Here is a 21,631-nt window from a genome sequence, read left to right as displayed (position 1 = left end):
AAAATTATTAAGAGTGAATTACTATCACTGAACTTCTTGAAGTTTTCTGGTGATGTCAAACAAATTAGATTGAGGCCTGGTTGCACGTACGTTTGTTAAATTTAGCCGTGATTAATCACTGATTAAAGAAGTCATCAAATTTTCTCATGTCATTTTAGCTATCATTCAACTAATTTTTTCAGTTATCCGGCTGAAGTATGACAGTCGTGAGGCCCATTGACGGCTCAAATGATATATCCAGGCGAGGTGGAACTTCCGTCAGGAACTCCCCACCAATAAAAACCATACGAATATTATTTATTATTTAACTAAGATTAAATTCAGTAGTCACTCGTGTAACCATGCTCAACCGCTGATTGAAGACGTAGTTCCTTCTGTCATTGGTTCTTGTGCCAATTTAATCATCATTTAATTACGGTTAAATTTAATAAACGAATACATACAACCGGGAGTATTTTTTCCTAGTACCAGTTGTGCTAATTAATTCTACATTCATTTATCGATTTATTCATTCATTTATTTACAATAAATCATTGTGAAATTCGGAATGAGCCGAATTTGTGACCAATAATGAGAAAAGTCTAAGAATAATATCTAACATAGCCTTTTAAAGGTTATGGGCCAAGCCACATGAAGCGTTTTTCAGGGGTTTTTGCACTGGCGGTGGATGAGTCGGGATGGCAGGACGCTCTCCGATTGGCTGATTATCAGCTGATTCCCGAACGCTAACCCAATCAGCTGATAATCAGCCAATCGGAGAGCTTCTTACCATTCCAACTCATCCGCCACCAGTGCAATGTTCATAATGTTCATAATTCAATTCACTCATACAGTCCAGGTCCTGTAGCTTTGCCTATCAGTGTAGGGCGACTTGACTACAATACTATCCGTTCAAAAACATCGAGCATTCTTTAAAATGTATCTTTCCATAAGCAGCAGATGCTCTTTTGTATCTTCTCAAAAGCAACGTGTTGCATCCGAAAAGATACACAATGAGTTTTAATGTATCTTTCCATAAGCAACAGATGCTCTTTTGTATCTTCTCAAAAGCAACGTGTTGCATCTGAAAAGATACACAAGGAGCTGTAATGTAATGTACTTTAATGTATCTTTCCATAAGCAACAGATGCTCTTTTGTATCTTCTCAAAAGCAACGTGTTGCATCCGAAAAGATACACAATGAGCTGTAATGTATCTTTCCATAAGCAACAGATGATCTTCTCTAAAGCAACGTGTTGTACCCGAAAAGATACACAAGAAGCTTTTTTGAGTTACGTCCTTTTAGCACAACACAGCCTATCAGCTGACATTCGTTCAACATACTTTTTCCATTGTTGGTGATACGTTGCAACTCTCTCATCATGAGAGATCTCTGTGTGTAGGGAGCATCTTTCAAGGAAGCTCTTTAGGGAGCTTCCTCCATCTAGGGATCTGGGGTGTCTGAAGCCTGATGTTGTTTTTGCAAAGCCCTGAATATCACCCAGCAAACCATACCTTGTCTATAATATGCCGTTTCAAAGTCAGGGAGGCAGAGCTATGGGACACTTACTGTAATTTCAAGTCCAAAATAATAATATAAAACGAGATTTTCAATTTGATATGATTATCTACATAGCATTTAAGAGTGTACCATATTTTTGTGAAATATGATTATTTGATTGGTAATCAATTTATTTGGTGATTAATTTTTAATTTTATTTTTGATTGATCTGTGTTTGCAGTGATGAACAACTACCAAGCAGCGGCGGCAGCAGCTGCAGCCGGCTTCGGCCCACCGGCGTCTCCTCACGGGGGCGGCGCAGGAGTTGGGGGCGGCGGCGGCGGTGCCGGTAGCGGGGCGGCAGGGAGGGGCGCACCCTTTGGAGCGGGCGCACCGGGCGCCAATTCGCCCGCACCCGATCTCTACGGCAGCTCAGACAGTGCAGCAGCAGCGGCTGCAGTAGCTTCTTATGTACAGGTCAGCTGATTTAATTATTTATTGAACGAACGTTAGCGAGTTCTTACTTTTGACTCAAGGCTAGAGTCGTCCGTCTGTGTGTAAGTTTAATCAAATCAAATTTTTATTCATCAAAAACAATTACATTACAAATTAGAATACTATAACAATAATACAATTAAAACAATGAAGCCTCATGCATTGATTAATTCCTTAATAGGTAAAGATAATTCAATGAATCAAGTTCAAGTTCAAGTTTATTCATTCATCTCTTGTACAACATAGAAAATCAAATTGACAATGTACATAATTATTACAAGAAATAGAATGTGGAGCTCACAAGACTAACGTCCGTTCGTGAGCTTCAAAAAGAAATAGATTACAAAAAATTTATAAACAAAGTGGCATAAAATAATGTGAAATAAAGTAGGATTAAAAGTAGGAGATAAAAAATACATACAAAAAAAGTAGTAAATAATGGAATTGAAAAGCAGGTAGAAGAATCTTCAAAGTGGAGTTATACATTTAAACATCGCTAGGCTAGACAGCACAACAGGAACGCAAATGAGAAAAGCATAAAGCTGTTTTAGAGTACGGTAAGCTCGAATGATAATATGGGCTAGAAAAACTTAGGGCTCTGATATAGTGGAGAAAGTAGTGAGAAACGATCCAAATCACAAAAATACTATCTTATGTTACCAGAGAAGTCAGTGGATGCTTTGATCCAATTTATGGTTTCAATCTTTAGTTTATTTGGTGGAGAATTTGCAAAAAAGGTTTGGGGAATTATATTCACAAGCTTATCACACCTATAAGGAAATTGCATCCTACAAACACTAAGATTTGTTTCAGTCATGTCAGAAGATCTAAAAACTCGACGTGTATGGTATGGAGTATACCGGATATTAAATAAATTTTTATTTTTACCACGTATAATGCTAGGTTTTTTAAATAGAGCTGTTTGATTGATAGTATTTTGCTTTCCTCGAAAAGTGTTCTGGTCGGGTAGAGCCGCGGCTTGTTAAGTGCAATTTTTATTATATGTTTTTGTATGTTGAAAACCTTACCAATGTGTCGTTCAGCTGCGCCTCCCCAGACTCTTATCCCATATTGCAGAACAGATTGAGCGTAAGCGAAATAGGTCATTTTGGCAAGCTGTGGTAGTTTCAAGAGGCTAATTCTATAAAATTTTTGTATTAGATATTTGGCTTTATGACATAATGACTGAATATGAGTATCCCATCTTAGATGTTGGTCTATCATTACTCCCAGGTATGCAACAGATGCTCTTTTGTATCTTCTCAAAGCAACGTGTTGCATCCGAAAAGATACACAATGAGTTTTAATGTATCTTTCCATAAGCAACAGATGCTCTTTTGTATCTTCTCTAAAGCAACGTGTTGCATCTGAAAAGATACACAAGGAGCTGTAATGTAATGTACTTTAATGTATCTTTCCATATGCAACAGATGCTCTTTTGTATCTTCTCAAAGCAACGTGTTGCATCCGAAAAGATACACAATGAGTTTTAATGTATCTTTCCATAAGCAACAGATGCTCTTTTGTATCTTCTCTAAAGCAACGTGTTGTACCCGAAAAGATACACAAGAAGCTTTTTGGAGTTACGTCCTTTTAGCACAACACAGCCTATCAGCTGACATTCGTTCAACATACTTTTTCCATTGTTGGTGATACGTTGCAACTCTCTCATCATGAAAGATCTCTGTGTATAGGGAGCTTCCTTCAAGAAAGTTTTGTAGGGAGCTTCCTCCATCTACGGATCTGGGGTGTCTGAAGCCTGATGTTTTTGCAAAGCCCTGTATATCACCCAGCGAACCATACCTACTTGTCTATTTGCCGTTTCAAAGTCACGGAGGCAGAGCTACGGGACACGTACTGTAATTTCAAGTCCAAAATAATAATATAAAACGAGATTTTCAATTTGATATGATTATCTACATAGCATTTAAGAGTGTACCATATTTTTGTGAAATATGATTAACTTATTTGATTGGTAATCAATTTATTCGGTGATTAATTTTTAATTCTATTTTTGATTGATCTGTGTTTGCAGTGATGAACAACTACCAAGCAGCGGCGGCAGCAGCTGCAGCCGGCTTCGGCCCGCCGGCGTCTCCTCACGGGGGCGGCGCAGGAGTTGGGGGCGGCGGCGGCGGTGCCGGTAGCGGGGCGGCAGGGAGGGGCGCACCCTTTGGAGCGGGCGCACCGGGCGCCAATTCGCCCGCACCCGATCTCTACGGCAGCTCAGACAGTGCAGCAGCAGCGGCTGCAGTAGCTTCTTATGTACAGGTCAGCTGATTTAATTATTTATTGAACGAACGTTAGCGAGTTCTTACTTTTGACTCAAGGCTAGAGTCGTCCGTCTGTGTGTAAGTTTAATCAAATCAAATTTTATTCATCAAAAACAATTACATTACAAATTAGAATACTATAACAATTAATACAATTAAAACAATGAAGTTTTATGCATTGAATAATTCCTTAATAGGCAAAGATAATTCAATGAATAAATATACACCCCACTATAAATTATATGTGTTGGGGTTGATATGTGTTTGACAATAACTTTTGAAAGATTTGATCAATCAGCTTAAAATTTTGAAAACATATTCTCCGATTAAGTTCGTTGGACAACTAAATTTACCGACTCCTTCGTCCTTTTTCAGGATATAACAAATAACATTGAAAGTGTATAAAAAATTGTTTGATTTATCATTTATTCAGCTGGAGTATTCATTGCAAGCAATTACTACAGTTTTTCCATTCATCCATTCATAACATTAGCTGAGGCTTTGGACAGACAGTCCTTTATGCGCTGACACATGATTTCAGCTGGTTAATTTGCTACATAATTTACAACTTTCATACAACAAACTAAAAGGGTTTGAGATATCAATGTGCGGTTTTCGACATTTATCCTCTGTTGGAACTCTGGGCTCAGATATCAAAATTATCTATCACAAGACCAAATTCTCATTTTAAAAAATGAATTTAGATTGAGATATGAGGGACAAAAATGTTGAAGCAAAAGAGTATTTTTGAAGAGTAATTTCTCATTTCAGATAGGATCCCCAATGGAACCTATTAATGGACAAATTAATCTTGTGAAAGAAGTGTTTTGCTGTTTCCATAATTTTCACCATTCATTAGAAGTTGCTGGTTTCAAAGATTACAATACAACAGTTCATGAGCGAGTTCTCCAACCCAGGGGGACACTAGTTGTACAAAACACTATAGTCATAATATAATCATGACCATGGAGGAAAAACTAGGATTATGGAGACCCTAATCATCAATGTTCCACTGTGACAATTACATCACAATGCTTCCATGCTGGGAATCTCTTCAATTTGTTTTCAAATATGCTTTTCGTTTGTGTTTATCAGGCTGCAAGCCCGCAACCGGGCGGACAGGCGGGCCCGCAGTTTGCACCGGCGATCGCTGTGAGTCGACATGCACCCATCAACTACAACCCTGGCCCACTCATACCGGCCGCTTTCACCAACGGATACCATTGAGTGGTGAGTGCTATCAATATTAAGGCTCAACTCACACTATAGTCCAGGCAATGAATGCTCAATAAAGGGTATAGAGGGAAATGTTTGGAAGACAATTTTTGACCCCGCAGTTCTGTTTAGGGTAGTGAGGAGGTAAACATATCAAAAGTCCCCACCCCTATCCACTGTGCTAAGGGGGTGGGGGTGGTTCAAAGGTATCATTTTTTGGTTTCTCGCATATAACTCGAAAATTATGCATTTTACATACATGACTATTCTATAAGAAATTAAAGCTTACATAATTTCCTACAATATTGATCTTACAACCTTTTCTATATCTCTTTCACTTTTCGAGATATTCGCTCTAAAAGATGTGACATTTTTGAAAAAACACATTTTCCTTCTATTTTTTGCTATTTTTGCTCTTATAACTTTTTGAATATCGATGGGAAAAATCCATGCTGATCATGAGCTTATAGAACATCAAATTCTCTTCACACTTTTATGCTTGGTTTTCAATGCTGATGGCATCAACATTAGAACACGGTTTCTGATGCTGGCAGCAGGTTTCAGTTTATCAAGTTTCCAGTTTGACAAGTTTTCAATTCGTAAAGATCTCAGATTATGAAGTTTTCAGTATGTCAACTTTTTATTGCGTCAAGTTCTTATTCCGTCAAGTTTTCACTACTTGCCTCATGCTTTCAGTTCTTCAAGTTTTCAATACGGTACCTACTTCATGTTTTCAGTTTGTCTTGTTTTCAGTATTACAAGGCTACTGAGACTTTGGAGACCCTCATTATAAAATTGTTGTTTGAACTACTACTGAAGTCATTTGGGTCAAATCATAGAGCGGCGAAAGTAGAGGATATCAGAGAAAGTAGCTAAGAATGTAACAGAGAAGGTAGTTGAGATTGTTCCACCTTCCACCTTCTTCCACCTTCTATTCTACCTTCACCACTCCACTATGTTCCGATACATTTGAATACATGCGCCTTATTCTATTACACTGTCAGCTACCTTCTCCGCTACCCTCCTCCTTCACCGCTCCACTATATTTTGGCCTCATTCAAACATGCACAAGCAACAATCTCATGTGGGCATCATCTGCCATGAAAAAATATGTATTTATATGCTGACATTGAAGGTTTAATTCATATTTCATTCAATTTAGTAAAATATATTTTAGACTGAAAGAAAATAAAAAAAAGTTATAAAATAGAGTTATAGGATTTTTTTTTCAATTTTTAAGCAAGAAACAAGAAATTTCACGCAAACACACACCTTTCACACAAGCAAACACACCACGCATACACACCTCCTCATCCTATGCCCCGATCGCCCTCCCTCAGCCACGCCAAGACCTCCGCGCCGAACAGTGTCCGCCTCTCCACACTCCTCAAAGATGCGGGTAAGCTATTCCACAGTCTGCAAGCGGTCACACAGAACGACCTATTATATGTCACAGTGCGATGGATGGGAATGCTCAACAGGCTTGCGCCATGCCTCGTATCTCTTCTGTTGATTCCTGCGAGGAATTGAAATTTTTGACTCAAGTAGAGAGGAGACCCAGTTGCCAGAACCTTGTGGAGGAGCATCAGCACATGATAAATTCTGCTGTCTCGAAGCTTCAAAATACCCATCTGAGTGATGTAAGGGCTTATGTGGACGTCCCTTTCAAGGCCAAAGACGAATCTCACGCAGTAGTTCTGAGCCCTTTGCAGTCTTTCAGAAAGAGTCACTGTCATGTCCTGTATGACCACATCTCCATAATGGAAATGCGGAAATATCAAGGTCTTCACAAGCATTATTCTCTCCCGTAAGGGGATAACAGCTCCAATTATTCTCTTCAGTGAGTGAATGCCTGCAAAGACCCTGTTGCAAGTCTTTGTCACTTGTTCAGTCCAGTCTAGATGTCTGTTAAATGTAAGTCCTAAGTTTGTAATGTTTTCACTTTAATCCAGTCTATGAGAGTTAATTTCGATGAAAGGTCCATGGTTAAAGTCAAGTTGGTAAAGTCTTCTATTACCTATAACGATTGTTTTGGATTTTGATTCATTAATTTTCAATCCATGTTGTGCTGTCCAGAGTGAGACAGCAGTCAGGTCCTCATTCATAAGAGTAACTGCTTCACCAAAGTTATCAGTCTTGAAATGTCTATACAAGACTGAGATTGTTGAAAATAATGCATGATGTATATTTTATCTAAATGTTTCTGCCTCCTTCCACCTTCTATTCTACCTCCACCACTCCACTATGTTCCGATACATTTGAATACATGCGCCTTATTCTATTACACTGTCAGCTACCTTCGCCGCTACCCTCCTCCTTCACCGCTCCACTATATTTTGGCCTCACTCAAACATTCACAAGCAACAATCTCATGTGGGCATCATCTGCCATGAAAAAATATGTATTTATATGCTGACATTGAAGGTTTAATTCATCTTTCTTTATTTTTTCCAGGTATCAAATATAGATTTGAGATGTTGAAAAGAATAAATGTGGCACACACCGTTACTACATCAATCATCATTTGCAGCAGCAAACCAAATTCAACTGCAACTGCATAAAAGTGCATCATCCACCCTCAACTGCATCCCAACTGCAGTGTTCTACTGCGCATGCGCTGTTGTCGTTAATGTTCACACCTAATTTGCTCTGTCGTATAATCTCTGCAAGTAATAAAATAATTATTATAAATTGCACACACGAATCATGATAATATATTAATAATTTATGGAAAGCTGTTACATCTACATGTTCCACCTATGTGCCACGTGTCAATGTTTGTCTGTGTGTGTATGTGTGTATGTATGTGTGAGTGTATGTGTGAAGGATATTATTTATGTAATATCTGTTGAAGCTATCGTTGATTGAAAACAAAACCCACCAAACCTTACACACAACCCGTGTGTTTTTAAAAAGTAACAGTGAACATGTTATATATTATTTGGATAATAATATTGGTTTAAATACTAATGATAATAATAATTAATATACTTTGCACTTCTCCAATATAGGATATATATATTATATGGATAATAATTATAATAATATATAGCCATTTAGCTGATAAAATATATAAATGTAAGTCTTAACACAGTTGTCACTGATGATCACATTCTCTTTCATACATACATTGTATTGTGTACAATAAAAGTATTGTAACGTGAATTTGTATTGTTGAGCAGAAATGAATAATATAATATGTTTGTATGTTGATGTTGTGTATGTTAGATATGTTCCAAGGCCTCTGTAATAATGATAGATAATATTGTTGTGTGTGTTGTTTTGACATTTGTAAGCTGTGCTTCATAGCTTGCAAATAATTTGTTGTAAGTCATTGTTTAAAGCGCGTTGTTGCATATTTAACTGATGGATGATTGGGTTAGGGTAGGGTTTCTTTTAAAATTGATTATACACTTGTTGGTTTTTTGATGAGTGTTACATTTTAGTGCAAAATTATTAGTTGTAACTGAGTTTTCAACTTCAATTTCTACTATTATTTTTACCCATGTTTTAATTTTTGTGTCTAATTGTTAACCCACTTTATAAAATTTTGTTAATCTATATGTCTCTCCCCTTGTTTCAAGTCTCATGAACACTTTAAAACGTTTGAATTGTGTGAATTTAAAATAATACTATATTGATTTTGTAGATTCAAACTCCTTCTAAAGTTTCTTTTGATAAATTCATTCCACTTGAAAAATATTCTAAATATAATATCTAGAATAGACTGTAGGGAAATACTCAATCATTAGACATCCCATCGCTCAAATTGGTATCATTGTTAATATTACAAAACTATAGTATAGCAGTTAATTATCGAAATTATTCTACCTTTTTCAATTTATACATTTTTTCATTGATAGCTTTCATGACCTTGATTCGCCTATCAATTTGAATAAAGCTTAAAAATATTATTTCCACCAAACAAAATTATCTATGTGACTCACAGAAGTAGATCCTTTCCAAAGATACTTTATGACGTTATTATATTAAATATAGATTTAATTTAATTTTTCAACTACCTATTGATAAATTTTCGTGAATTGAACATGATGATCCATCATTTTCATCAATTTTTTAAAGGGGAAGATTATAAAATTATTTTTTTCGATGAAAATATCATTAAACCTGTATTTAGGAGAAGATTATAGAATTATTTTTCCTTGATGAAAATATAATTCAACCTGTATTTTATAAATTTTGAGAAAATACTTTTACTGTTGAATTTTATCTCATTTTTGTTTTTAATTTTTGTAATGATTGTATGTTGTTTTTATATCTTTGACAGTTAGGAGAAACAAGTTCACAAGTTATACTCGGAAATGGCATTAATTTTTAACAATAATTCAATGTTATAGTTTTGACTAATTTGAACAAATTATTACTACTTATATAAAAAGTTTAACTGATTTTAAGAAAAACGGACTGATTTTACAAATTAATGTTATCAACAATATTGAAGAATAAGAATCTGACTGCGGGTCGTGTTCTTCAAAATAATTCATGTGTTATTTTTTGAGTGATCTTTAAAAAAAAACAATTTTTGGCTTATAAAGAGTCTTTCCTTACTAAAATATATTCGTATATTTACTTCACTAAACGGTCAGCATTGATTGACGGGGTGCATTCACTAGTAATGTTGACGGTTTAAAGTGGATATCATAATAGCGTCCCCTGGTCTCCAGAATTAATAGCTTTTCAGATTAAATTATTACTTTCAAATACTGCCTTCAAATTTCTTGAGTCTTAATCACACCTAAATCAATGAAAATTTCATTTTTAAATTGTCTTCCAAAATTTTCACTTGTTTCTAGTTAGTTTTGAACAATTTTATTTTTCAGTCACTAGCTCTTCTGTTATTATAATTTATTGTCCAATATTATCCCATTGTGATCTTTCAAATAAATAAAATATTGAAATTCGCCGAATTATATAGTTTGAAATTGAAAAGTTCAATATTTTATATGCATTGTTTTAAATATAATTCGATGTCACAGTCATAATTAGTATGATCTTTCTTATATTTTGTTTGATATTTTTTCAAGTTCTATTTACTTCAAGTATCTTATAAGTTTTTTTTTATCTATTCTATGTAGACCCCATCTATCTTATTTTTTTAATTTGTGTGAGGATTTGACCTTTTTCACAGTCGAACTAATAAATAGATGAGCAACAAATTTTTATCAAAACAATAACTTATATCATTTTTTCTATAATAATAGAAATTATTCTGGTTCAATTTTAATTTATGTTATTATCTTACTACCATGTAACTTGTATTGTATGTTTTTTGTGTATGTAAGTGTGTGTGCGTGTAAAGTATGCTTGTGCTAGTAAACGTATTGACAGGGTATTCTCTCCACCATTGTGTGATTAATTTTAAAATAACAAATACAAGATATTTTAATTATTATATAAATTATTGTAACCAAAATATTGTAATACTTGTAACTGGAGTCTACATCTACTGATAATCAAATCATTACAAGGACCAATTTCAATTGAAATTTTTCATTAATCCCATTTTGCTGAATTTTTCTTATGGGTTATTAATTTTTTCATAAAAAGGTTGGACATTTTTTGAAATTGTGCTTCACTGTTCTCATTGCAAGATGATTTATTTTATAATTTACTCATACAATCCAATATTTTTGGGAAATCATTTTCAAAATGTCCACTTGTGATCATCAATAGATCAGTTTTGAAACATACATTTTCAAAAAGCTACAATTTTTTTCTAAAAATATAATTGAAAAGAGTTGCAGATGGATCTATCTATATGTTCTATTTATTCTGTTTGTAATTTCATTTGTATTTCATCTATATGTTCTATTTATTTTGTTTGTAATTTCATATTTCCCATTTTAGGGATTTTTCTGAAAGCTCTTCTCAAAATAATTTGGCATTGAAATTTAGTTGAAAATTGTGAACAGTATGGAAAATATTATACTAGTTATTTCACAATTGTGGAAAGCTATGGATGTTGTTACTTCCCTTGCTTAATAACCTTGGGGAAAATGACTACCATATTGTATTTTATTCCAAATTATTTTCAATGATCTATCATTTCATTCGTGAAAGGTGAATAGGATGAAATCGGAATTAATAAAATTTATGACTACTGTATGTGGCTGAGATCTCTCACCTATCCAACTAACTAATCACAGATCGAGCCAATTTTTTTCAATTTTTCTTTCCATTTCCACTTGATTACATCCATGTATTCTGTTCCATTTTTTATTATCAAGCTTCATAAAAGCTGGAATTATTCATGAACGATATAATATGAATACATTTATAAAAATACCCACTCTATAATAATATTATTCACAAATAAAGATAAATTTATAATCTTCACATTGAAAAAAAAATGAATAAATTAATCACTTGGCACAGAATTGATCACTGCAACTCTAAACTTATTTGATAAGAATATAATAATAAAATTCACCTGTCAAAAAGAATATATTTAACCAACCAATTATTATATATCTATTTGAAGTATAAAACTGTTAATATATTCATAAATTACGTAATGTTATATAATATCCTATTTAACTGTTTGTTTCAAAAACGATTAACTTGCAATTTTGAGATATTATTGAATCATTTGTGTGTGTGTGAGAGAGAGAGAGAGAGAGAGAGAGAGAGTTGAATATCTATGTTGTAATAAAGGAGAGCAATAACGCATATATGTATAAGCAAACAGTAATTGTTTTAGTGGTATATATATATATGGATATTCTTGTGGGGTGTTCTTGTCTGTAGAAAAAAATTCTGAAGAGCTTGTGTGTTTGTCTCAAAATTAGAAGAGGTGGGTGATAAAAGTTTAAAGGTTGATAAAAAGAGATAGAATGAATGAGATAAGTGTGAAAGAAGGTGAGAGACGTGTGATATCTTGTGAAGGTGTTTTATCATACCAAAAAAAGCATTGATGGAATGATAATTATAATAATTATGTATAATAATGACCTGTTCCTACCCTTTACCTGAAAACCTCATCCTCCCTTAAGTTAAGTAATTCATGAAAGCAATACTAACTTAATGATATAAAATATATTATATAAATATATTGATGATATATATCTAGGATTTATTAGACTATTCAATTGAAGCATTGATAAATTTATTTTTACAAAGACTATAAGTATGAAGATGAATGAATTTTGTGAAACCTTTTGTCAGTTTTTAATCTAGTGAAGTATTGTGATTTATGTGGTCTGATGGTTTCTCTTCAAATTTTCAATTTAAATTCAATTTCATTCAAATTTTAAAAGTGAAATTGATAAGTTTCTCTAGTTACTGCAATACTAATTATATGAAGTGGGTCATTATATTTTTGAATGTCTAACTTTAATACTAATCACACTTTTATTCTAACTCTTCAATTTCGTCCATCTCTCAAGTTCATTTCTATTCAATAATGGAATGTTTTTTTTCTTATTTGATACAAAATATTGTAATCAATCATAACTACTGTCAAAATATTGTGATCAATTTTCCACTGTCAAATCGTTCTGATTTCCCACATTTTCCCTTACTTAATAAATTCTCAAAATGTCTATGATCACAATCTTTTAGTGATTCACTTACATAATTTTATTTGAATATTCTCAATATTCATGATTTATCATAATAATTTATTTATAAATTTTTGATAAACCATCAGACACAAAATTCAATATTCACCGATTATTGTCAGCTAATTTTGAACACTTGTCATAATATTGACCGCGAATATAAAAGATAAATACATATATATATACTGTAAGGTTTCCTTTTGAAACGTTTGATCTATAGAACATAGCACTGTAAATAAGGGATATTTTCAAATAACTTTTACAACAAAATAAAAATTAATCATTACTATAATAATCACCATCAGATACAGGCTCCCATTTCTACCAATTAATTTTACACACTCAGTCTCTATTACAATATTGATAAAATATATTTATAAAATATTATACATAAAAGCATACAGTACGATAAATAATTATATACAATTACTTATGAATACAGTAAAATCTTTTAAACTAATATGTACAGAGCATATTACGGTAATATAATCATAATATAACTACAATGGTAATGATATTTGAGTTTTGGAGGAACCTTGTACAGATACATAAAATAAAATTCTGAAACATTTTTGAGAATATTGTTGATGAATAAAGGAACTTACTACCGTCTTGTCTTGTTAAAGTAGATGACAGTAGAGATCTTTTGTAAATAATTTTCAATTAAATGATAAATTCTCTCAAATTCTGCAGTAGAAGCATGAAATTAGGGTCTTTCTTTGCTGAATAAAGTATCATGCAATGCTCCGGCCGCGTTAATTTTTCGGTTAGATTGTAGTTTAATTAATTTTGGTTAATTATAGGCTAAATAAAAAATATTAATTTGTTGTGGGAGGTGAATTATAAAATTGAAGAATAAAGGTCATAAGTTGCTGAACAATTCATTGTTATCTGGTATATTGTTGAACAGCTGATTGGAATGAAATAGTTTGCTAGACTTGTTTGACCTTTGTGTTGTGAAGGTCAAAACTGAATTCTGTACCGTATCCTTGGTAGTCTTTTAAATTAGCTGATTTGCAAGCTTTTTTGAACTTTGAGACCATGGTTGACCTTGAAGTAAGCTGATGAACAAAGCTATTGAAATCTTGTGACTTTGGTTCAAAAAAAATTAATTAATAGCCAATGACCTTGCATGTCTTTGAGATCAGCTGATCCACACAAACTAACATACTTTGATGACCTTTTGACCTTGAAATCTTCATGAACCAACCAAAACTTCAATAGTTAGGTAGAAGATAATGTACGATTACAAGCTAGAATCAAATATTGCTTTCAAAATAAAACTTGATTAATTAGAGGCCTAGTAGAATCGGTTAAAGCTTCTTTGCAGTCCTGTCTTCCGCATGAGTTGAAAATATTTTTAGCCCAGGTTTTCAACCTAAACTCGATTAGTTTCATTACTTTTAACTTATATGTAGTAACATGAACCGACAATAGTTCCATACAATTTTAGAATATTGAAACAAGCAAATCTATGACCACCACATTCCAAAATTCTGTCTCAAAACAATCTGGGGTGATCACATATGGCTGTACCATATTTTTCCATAATTTCAAGAAATGTTTTGCCTTTTTTTGTAGTTTTAATCAATTCTAACATGAGATATTTCTCAATTTTTATAAATAATTTTTAGTCTTATATTAGCTATTTTATTTAGTTGTATTGACGTTTGGTAAATTTTTAAACAAATTGTTTGTATATATTTGATTCATATTGCTGAAATTGAATTTATCATGAACAAATTTATATTAATTAACTATTATTATAATTTCATGATAAGGTAAGATTGAAACAGGGACCAGAGATATAGAATATATAAAACGTGAAAAGATATAGAATGGATATGAGAATAGCGTAAAGTAAAAGTAGCTGGAAAAGGTTTTTGGATTGTTTTTTTTTATTATTATTTTATGTTGGTACACCTGGGTGGTCACCCTGAATCACTTCTCTCTTAAATAATAGAGCTGAGAGTTTTTTCACCAACCTAGATAAACATAGCAACTAATTTATTATTTTCCTGTTGATTGCCAAAGAATCGAATGTTTCTATTTTGAGTTGGAAATTTAGAATCGATCGAAAATAGGGAGTTGATCTTATATCGGATAAAGAAATTTTGAAATCGAATAGTTGACTATATTACGATGTATTATAAGCTTTATTTATTGAATATTAGTTAAAATGTGTGCTTATTGTTGATTTGTTGAATTTTATATATATATTTATATATAAATAAATGAGAACATGCCTTCTGAGTGGCAGGTCCGCCCGCGGTAGTGTTGTAGGTCCATCTGTGAATCGGGCTCTAGATCGCGGATGGCTGTCCTTTTTATGTGATACCTCTGAAATGTAATAAAGAAACTTGATTTTTGTACAACGGAAAATAGTAGGTTTCAGTTCATTGAGTAAAACAAGCGGTTCTAACCTGATATTATGAACGTATAGATTGTTATTATTAGATTTTCTTATACTTGCGAAAACAATTGACAGAAATTTATAAAAGTGTTTTATTATTTAGAAAGCGGTTAGATCAAGAAAGAGAGAATGAAGAAATAATAGTTGATTAGTGAAGCGGTATTAGACAAGTCAGTGTTTGTATAACTGAACGGTTGTTTATTATTTTGATACTAAAAATATTTTTCCAATTAATTACTGTAACTTGCCCATTCTTTCGAAATGCACGCAACCTAGTGAATCACGAGAAGGGCGAACGGGAAGCATTGATGTCACTTATACAATACTGACAGGTTCAAGTGAATCTCACCATAGCGAAGAGGAAAAAACAAAGCGCATGCGCTTTACTCTATTCCCTTCTCGTGACTAACCCTTCTATGATAGCTTCTGTTCTACAACCAGCTTAATGCTTGACTAATTTTAGTGCATTAAAAACTCTGTAAACAGATCTAAAAGTTTATCAATAAATTAGAAATGCTGTAAAATACTATTACTACCGACATCTATAACTCAAAAATATTATTGACTAACATATCATTTCTCCCAGAATGTTCATCTAAAATAGTAGAAACTAACAACTTCATAATAACTAGAAACTCATTAACTGACAGTTCTATCCAGTATACATGATTAATGAATAATATACGACTGATTATTTCTTGAGAATATTAATTTCGTTCATTCAAATTAGATATTTAGTAATTAGTTATTTGTCTAGGTGATTTGTTTGAGGAGTTTGGTTGTGTTTCATTACCGAATGGTTGATTAACTTTTAATTTTATGAATAATTTTTTGTTCAGTTTTGGCCTAAATATCCGAATAATAACGAATAACCGATAGAGTAATGTTTTGATTTCATTTTTTAAACCAGATATTATTCTCTTTGAATATTATTGTTACTGATTTGAAAAATCGTTGAGCAAATGCGGTAAGAGTGTGAGTGAGAATGAAATTATTGTGAGAAAAATGATTGATGTATTGTATACTCTACAAATTTCCCCTCCATCCTTAAGAGAAGATTTATCTTCCCCCTCTCCTAGCCTCTAACCCCCCACCTCACCCCACTAACCAATCGCATTGCTTCTATGCTTTATATGTCAAACACATGTGATTTATACTAATTGTCAGACAATATTCACTTATATGATGATATATATACATGATAATATTATATTCTTACTTATTATTTTGTAAAGTTTAAATAAATGAAAATATAAGCATTGGCCTTAACGAAAAAACTATTGTTTAATGATATATTATTCTGTAACAGGTTTTTGTTTGAACAATAATATTACATTATATTATTGTTACAACATAAAAAACTAGATGAGTGTAATTTTTAGATATACCTTGTATAATCGAAATAATGAGGATACATTATATAAAAATTAATGTAATCGGTGTTTGATGTATAAAAATTGTACAATATTGGTTTAACAGACAAAAAATGCTTGATGTTGAAAAATTCTACTCACAAGAAGAATTAGCTTTGTACGTTGCATAGATGTAATAACGTAAGATCATCTATGATAGTAAGTTGTTAGAAATATCATAACACAATAGGAATCTCATTCTTCATTACCGGAAAAATCATTTTTTGTGTATTTTTGTGAATCAAATGAGATTTTAAATCATCTCCAGATAATTATTATGATGTGGATGATTTTACAGCAAATTTATTCCAAAGAATAACGTATAAAGGTGGGGCACTCAGCAGTCTCATCAATAATGCTCAAAATGTTATGAAATTATGTTTGAAATTTTTAATAAATCAGAAAAAAATCGTTTCAAATAGCACATAAATATAATTTTCTGTGATAAAAATCATCCATCACAATAATGTATCAATCTATTCAAAATAGTTGATACTTTATCTAGCTTTTTTCATCTATAGCACAACATATTTCAATAGTAGTTTTATACGTTATCGGGGTAATTTTTCTCATATAAAGTGAATTCTTTATTCATTACTCATTATAAAGTGAATTGTATAAAATAAATGGCTAACATTATTCATGAAAACACCAATAGACTTGTATGTAAGCTTAGGTTTCTCTGTATTCATTGCGTAAAGTTTGAGATTTTTTGAAAAACATTTTATAACCATTTTCAAGCGTCAGTTAAAGTGAATTTTCCATACTTGATTCTAAGGTTTGTCATGTTCGATTTATTAAGTATTTCAAGTATATTTTCGAATCATTTGAGGTTATTTTTTTCAATCAAGGATTCTAATTCTCCCTTAAAACTAAAAGTAGTTTCATAGTTTCTATGTTACTCATGATTTGTTTGAGAAATGTTTCTCATAGCTCAATAATCGAGTAGTTTTTCCAAGCATTAAACTTTCTTTATTATTCAGGACTTTACCAGAGGTTTTCTTACTTTACACAGTTATTTTGAGATTCAACATTGTTTTGAACACAGTAGGCTATTCATATTCCTGGAAAAGATATAATTTCAATTTATAAACTTTCTTGATGCTGAATTGAACCGTTTCCAATTATTTTTCTCTGTCAATCTCTTTAATTTCCATATGAAAATCGAACATGACTTAGAAGATATCTCTAGTTGACTAGCACTTGAATTTCACCCCTAAACCATAGTAGAAAAGTAGGCCGATTGAGGCAACTAGAATTCTCCCATTAAACTTAGCTCACCCCCGACTATTGTGTATTATGCAGTGGTTGATAAAACTTCAAAAGCTTAATGCAATAATCGATGAAAGCAATAAAAAATCAATTAACATATAATTAATAACTATATTTTATCTCATCTTGTACGAATAAAAATCGAATGATCTCTCTTGTCGATGTGAATAAAATGAAGGAGATGTTGTTAGACGAGAAAAATTTGCGATGGAAAGTAAAAACTGAATGTAAATTTAGTGATAAACTACTGCAGTGTTGAATTGAGTACTGGTGAAATTCAATGTTATTTAGTGCAAATTAAGATGAGCGAAGGTTTACATTTTTGTACGGCTATTCTGTGAATATAAGAATTAATAATGGTAATATCATTACAGTTACTGTTGACTAAATGATAAAGGAATCAAATCATTTGACTTGTGTGAGTGTGTGTGTGTATGTGTGTGAGTGTGCCTGGGCTGCTCCTTGATAACAAAGTATATACATAACTAGTGAAGCTTATTGGTTTATTCTCGAAAGAAATAGTATTATCAATATGATAACAATATAATAAAGTACATGAATACTTTTTAAAGAATGATGGTGATGACTTGGAATGTGAGAGTTGTATGTACAGCTAATACAATACCGTATTGTATATAATAATATTATTACAATTATGAACTATTATTAAACGCAAGTGAACTCTATAATATTATATACTTATGAGTCGAAGGGTAGAACGAGCGTTGTGCCCTTGTGTAAGTGGGGAAATAAAGAAAATTGTTCACTGAAAATTTCGACTTTATTGATGGAAATTACTGAGAAAATGCATCTATTCAAATGAATTAATAATTATTACTAAACAAAAATCCAAATTAAACACTGCAAATCACCCCGAAGACCTCTGCTACTGCAAATATTGACAACAGGGTGAACAGCTATAAGGAAATTCGATGACTACCATTCAAAAATTATTTGACTAGCAATTAGAAGGTGCCGGGTTCGATTCCCGGGCTGACAAGTAATCAAAATCAATTAAATCACTTTTATTTTGACATCATAAATGACACTTTACATTATATAACATTTTGTAGATAATAAACTTATCCATCTAGGATTTAACAAAAACAAAATGAATTTTGTTAACAATCATACAAAATTTTCAATCACTATAATTTGCCAAAACAAAAATACTACTTGCTAATTAATAAAAAAATTGTTTGAAAGTAGGAGACTCTTGTAAAAATTTTGATAATGCTTCTACTACATTCACTCGCAGATTCACTCACCATTCATGCAATTAAAGAATACAAATTTCATGTGTACAAGTACTATTGTTTTATATTTACAATGGAATTAAGCAATTACAATGAATAAACTCTCAATAGTTTCAGGTGGAATACTAATAAGCCATTTGAAAATCTGTTTTTTAAATGAAAAAATATGGGTTAAAGAAAGGAGATGGGGCCGCGCTACCTGTGTACTGGGCTATTGTTCCAAAACTCTGAGTTCCTCCAACTCTGGACTATCACACTCTATTGTCCTCTGATTCCGCTTCATTACTCTCATTAATGGCCGGAGTGGCCCCGTCTGCTTTCTTAAAGGCAGTTTTAGCTGGTAGGGATTCATCTAGTACTTCTCACCTTACCTGTTACTTGTATTCTCACTTTATTATTGAATCTAGATCAGTGTTCAAGTACTTGTTATTCACTAATTCCTAATGGTTCATTTTGATGTAACTCAACTTGCTCACAAGCTGTATACAGACTAACTTGAGTTACATACAATTAATTGGTGGTTACACACCACGTGCGCTATTCATCAGCTGAGGGTATGTCTATGTAATGTATCTAGTATCATCATGTACACTGAATATAATAGGACGTAAGAATAAGTATAAAAGGACGTAATCTTTATTAAAAAAAAATAATTCGTTCTTAGTTTGACTAAATTTGTACTTGTAATCGATAGTAATGTATGTGTTTATCCAATCACTGTAGGCTACCACTGGTTTACAGCTGAAAATGTCTTCAAGTAACCACTGGTCCACCAATATATTGCTCGGAGTGGAAACCCTAACAATAGACCACGAAATGTCGAAATTCAATAACAATAGGTGACCACTGAAGGGTCTCTAGATCTTCTACCTGTCCATCCATTGTTTTCGGACCAAGTAATCAGACTGGGCCACCAATTTATTCCTCAGAGTGGGATCCTTAACAATAAACCACGAAAATCTCGAAACTCATTAACAATAGGCGACCACTGAAGGGTCACTAGAACTTCTACCTGTTCATCCATTGCTTTCGGCGGCCCCGTCTCCTTACTTTTCACGAAATTTGGAACATAGTAGGTTTATGATATAAAAATTCGATTGCACTAGGTCTCATCCTTGGGAAAACGCGCTGAACGACATTAAAAGGATAATTCATCCTTGGCTGAAACAGCTGTGGATAGTAAAAAGTGAGTGAGCGAGTGAGTATGTGAAAAATCAAAATATCGCATCCCCGAAATTCATAAGATGACATATAGCCATCTGTGAAATATAAACACGATCATTTTAGAGAATTGTGTTCTGTATATCAATAAATAAAAATAACGAGCGAAGCTCGGTGCCCCGATATTTAGATTGAACTGTAGAAGAATCAAAGTAAACACAAAATTTATTTACATTCCATAATACACAAATCGCATATAATATTTAATGGGAAGACAAGAAATTGGCTATAAAAGTGATAAGAAGTAAATGGTGTAAAAGGAGTAGAACGTGATTAGGCTGTCCAAAAGTAAAGAAAACTTTACACTGGTAATATGCTCCAATGTTTTTTTTTCGATTTGGATACTATGAAGTTATCAAAATAAGAAAAGTAGCCTATCTCAGAGGAAGAAATTTTTCTGAAAATATTAATTTTTTAAGCAGTTATTCAATTTTCGAAAATTACTCAGAATGAATTAAGTTATTAATATTATAACAAAATTAAGTTATTCTGAGTATTTTTTAAAAATTGTATAAATTTCTCTGAAATTGGTATTTGAGATTTTTTATGTAACCAACAATACGGTACCGTGACAAATGTATCCTTGAAACTTTTTTCCGAGAGAGAACCATCAATGGAATAGTATAGGTCCACCTTGAAATGTTGTAACCATTTTTAATGCCACAGATTTATGAGGATGACCGAGAACGAAATGTTTTCTTTATGAAAGATGGCGCACCACCACACTGTCTGACTGACGTCCGGGATTTTCAAAATGACCGCTTCCCTGAGGTCAATGGATTGGCCGTGATGCACCAATTGAATGCCACACTCAATTTTTTCTTCTGGGGTTTCATAAAAGTAAGAAAAATTTATCCACATCCGAGAAAGTTTATCCAAGTTAAATCTAAGAAAGTTTATCCAAGTTAAATCTAAGAAAGTTTATCCAAGTTAAATCTAAGAAAGTTTATCCATATTTTAATTTCTTCATCTCCAATTTATTGATATATGGTTTATGTGCCTCCTTTCCCGGCC

At 32.5% G+C, this 21,631-nt stretch overlaps 1 protein-coding gene across 1 annotated transcript in view; it reads left to right on the top strand.

The window, feature by feature from the left end:
- Window positions 1–18,913, top strand: part of LOC111048786 (elastin) — a 65,431-nt gene extending 46,518 nt beyond the window's left edge. Inside the window, exons 7-11 of the mRNA XM_039436001.1 lie at window positions 1,722–1,957; window positions 2,789–2,792; window positions 4,011–4,246; window positions 5,344–5,478; window positions 7,918–18,913. Coding sequence (XP_039291935.1) covers window positions 1,722–1,957; window positions 2,789–2,792; window positions 4,011–4,246; window positions 5,344–5,475 — 608 coding nt within the window. The 3' untranslated portion in view covers window positions 5,476–5,478; window positions 7,918–18,913. The remainder of the gene's footprint in view (window positions 1–1,721; window positions 1,958–2,788; window positions 2,793–4,010; window positions 4,247–5,343; window positions 5,479–7,917) is intronic.
- The last annotated feature ends 2,718 nt before the right edge of the window (window positions 18,914–21,631 follow it).

This window comes from Nilaparvata lugens, chromosome 10 (assembly GCF_014356525.2).
Source record: "Nilaparvata lugens isolate BPH chromosome 10, ASM1435652v1, whole genome shotgun sequence".
Classification (NCBI taxonomy): domain Eukaryota; kingdom Metazoa; phylum Arthropoda; class Insecta; order Hemiptera; family Delphacidae; genus Nilaparvata; species Nilaparvata lugens.
The sequence above is the reverse complement of the archived record's forward strand: the minus strand, read 5'-3'. Positions and strand labels throughout refer to the sequence as shown.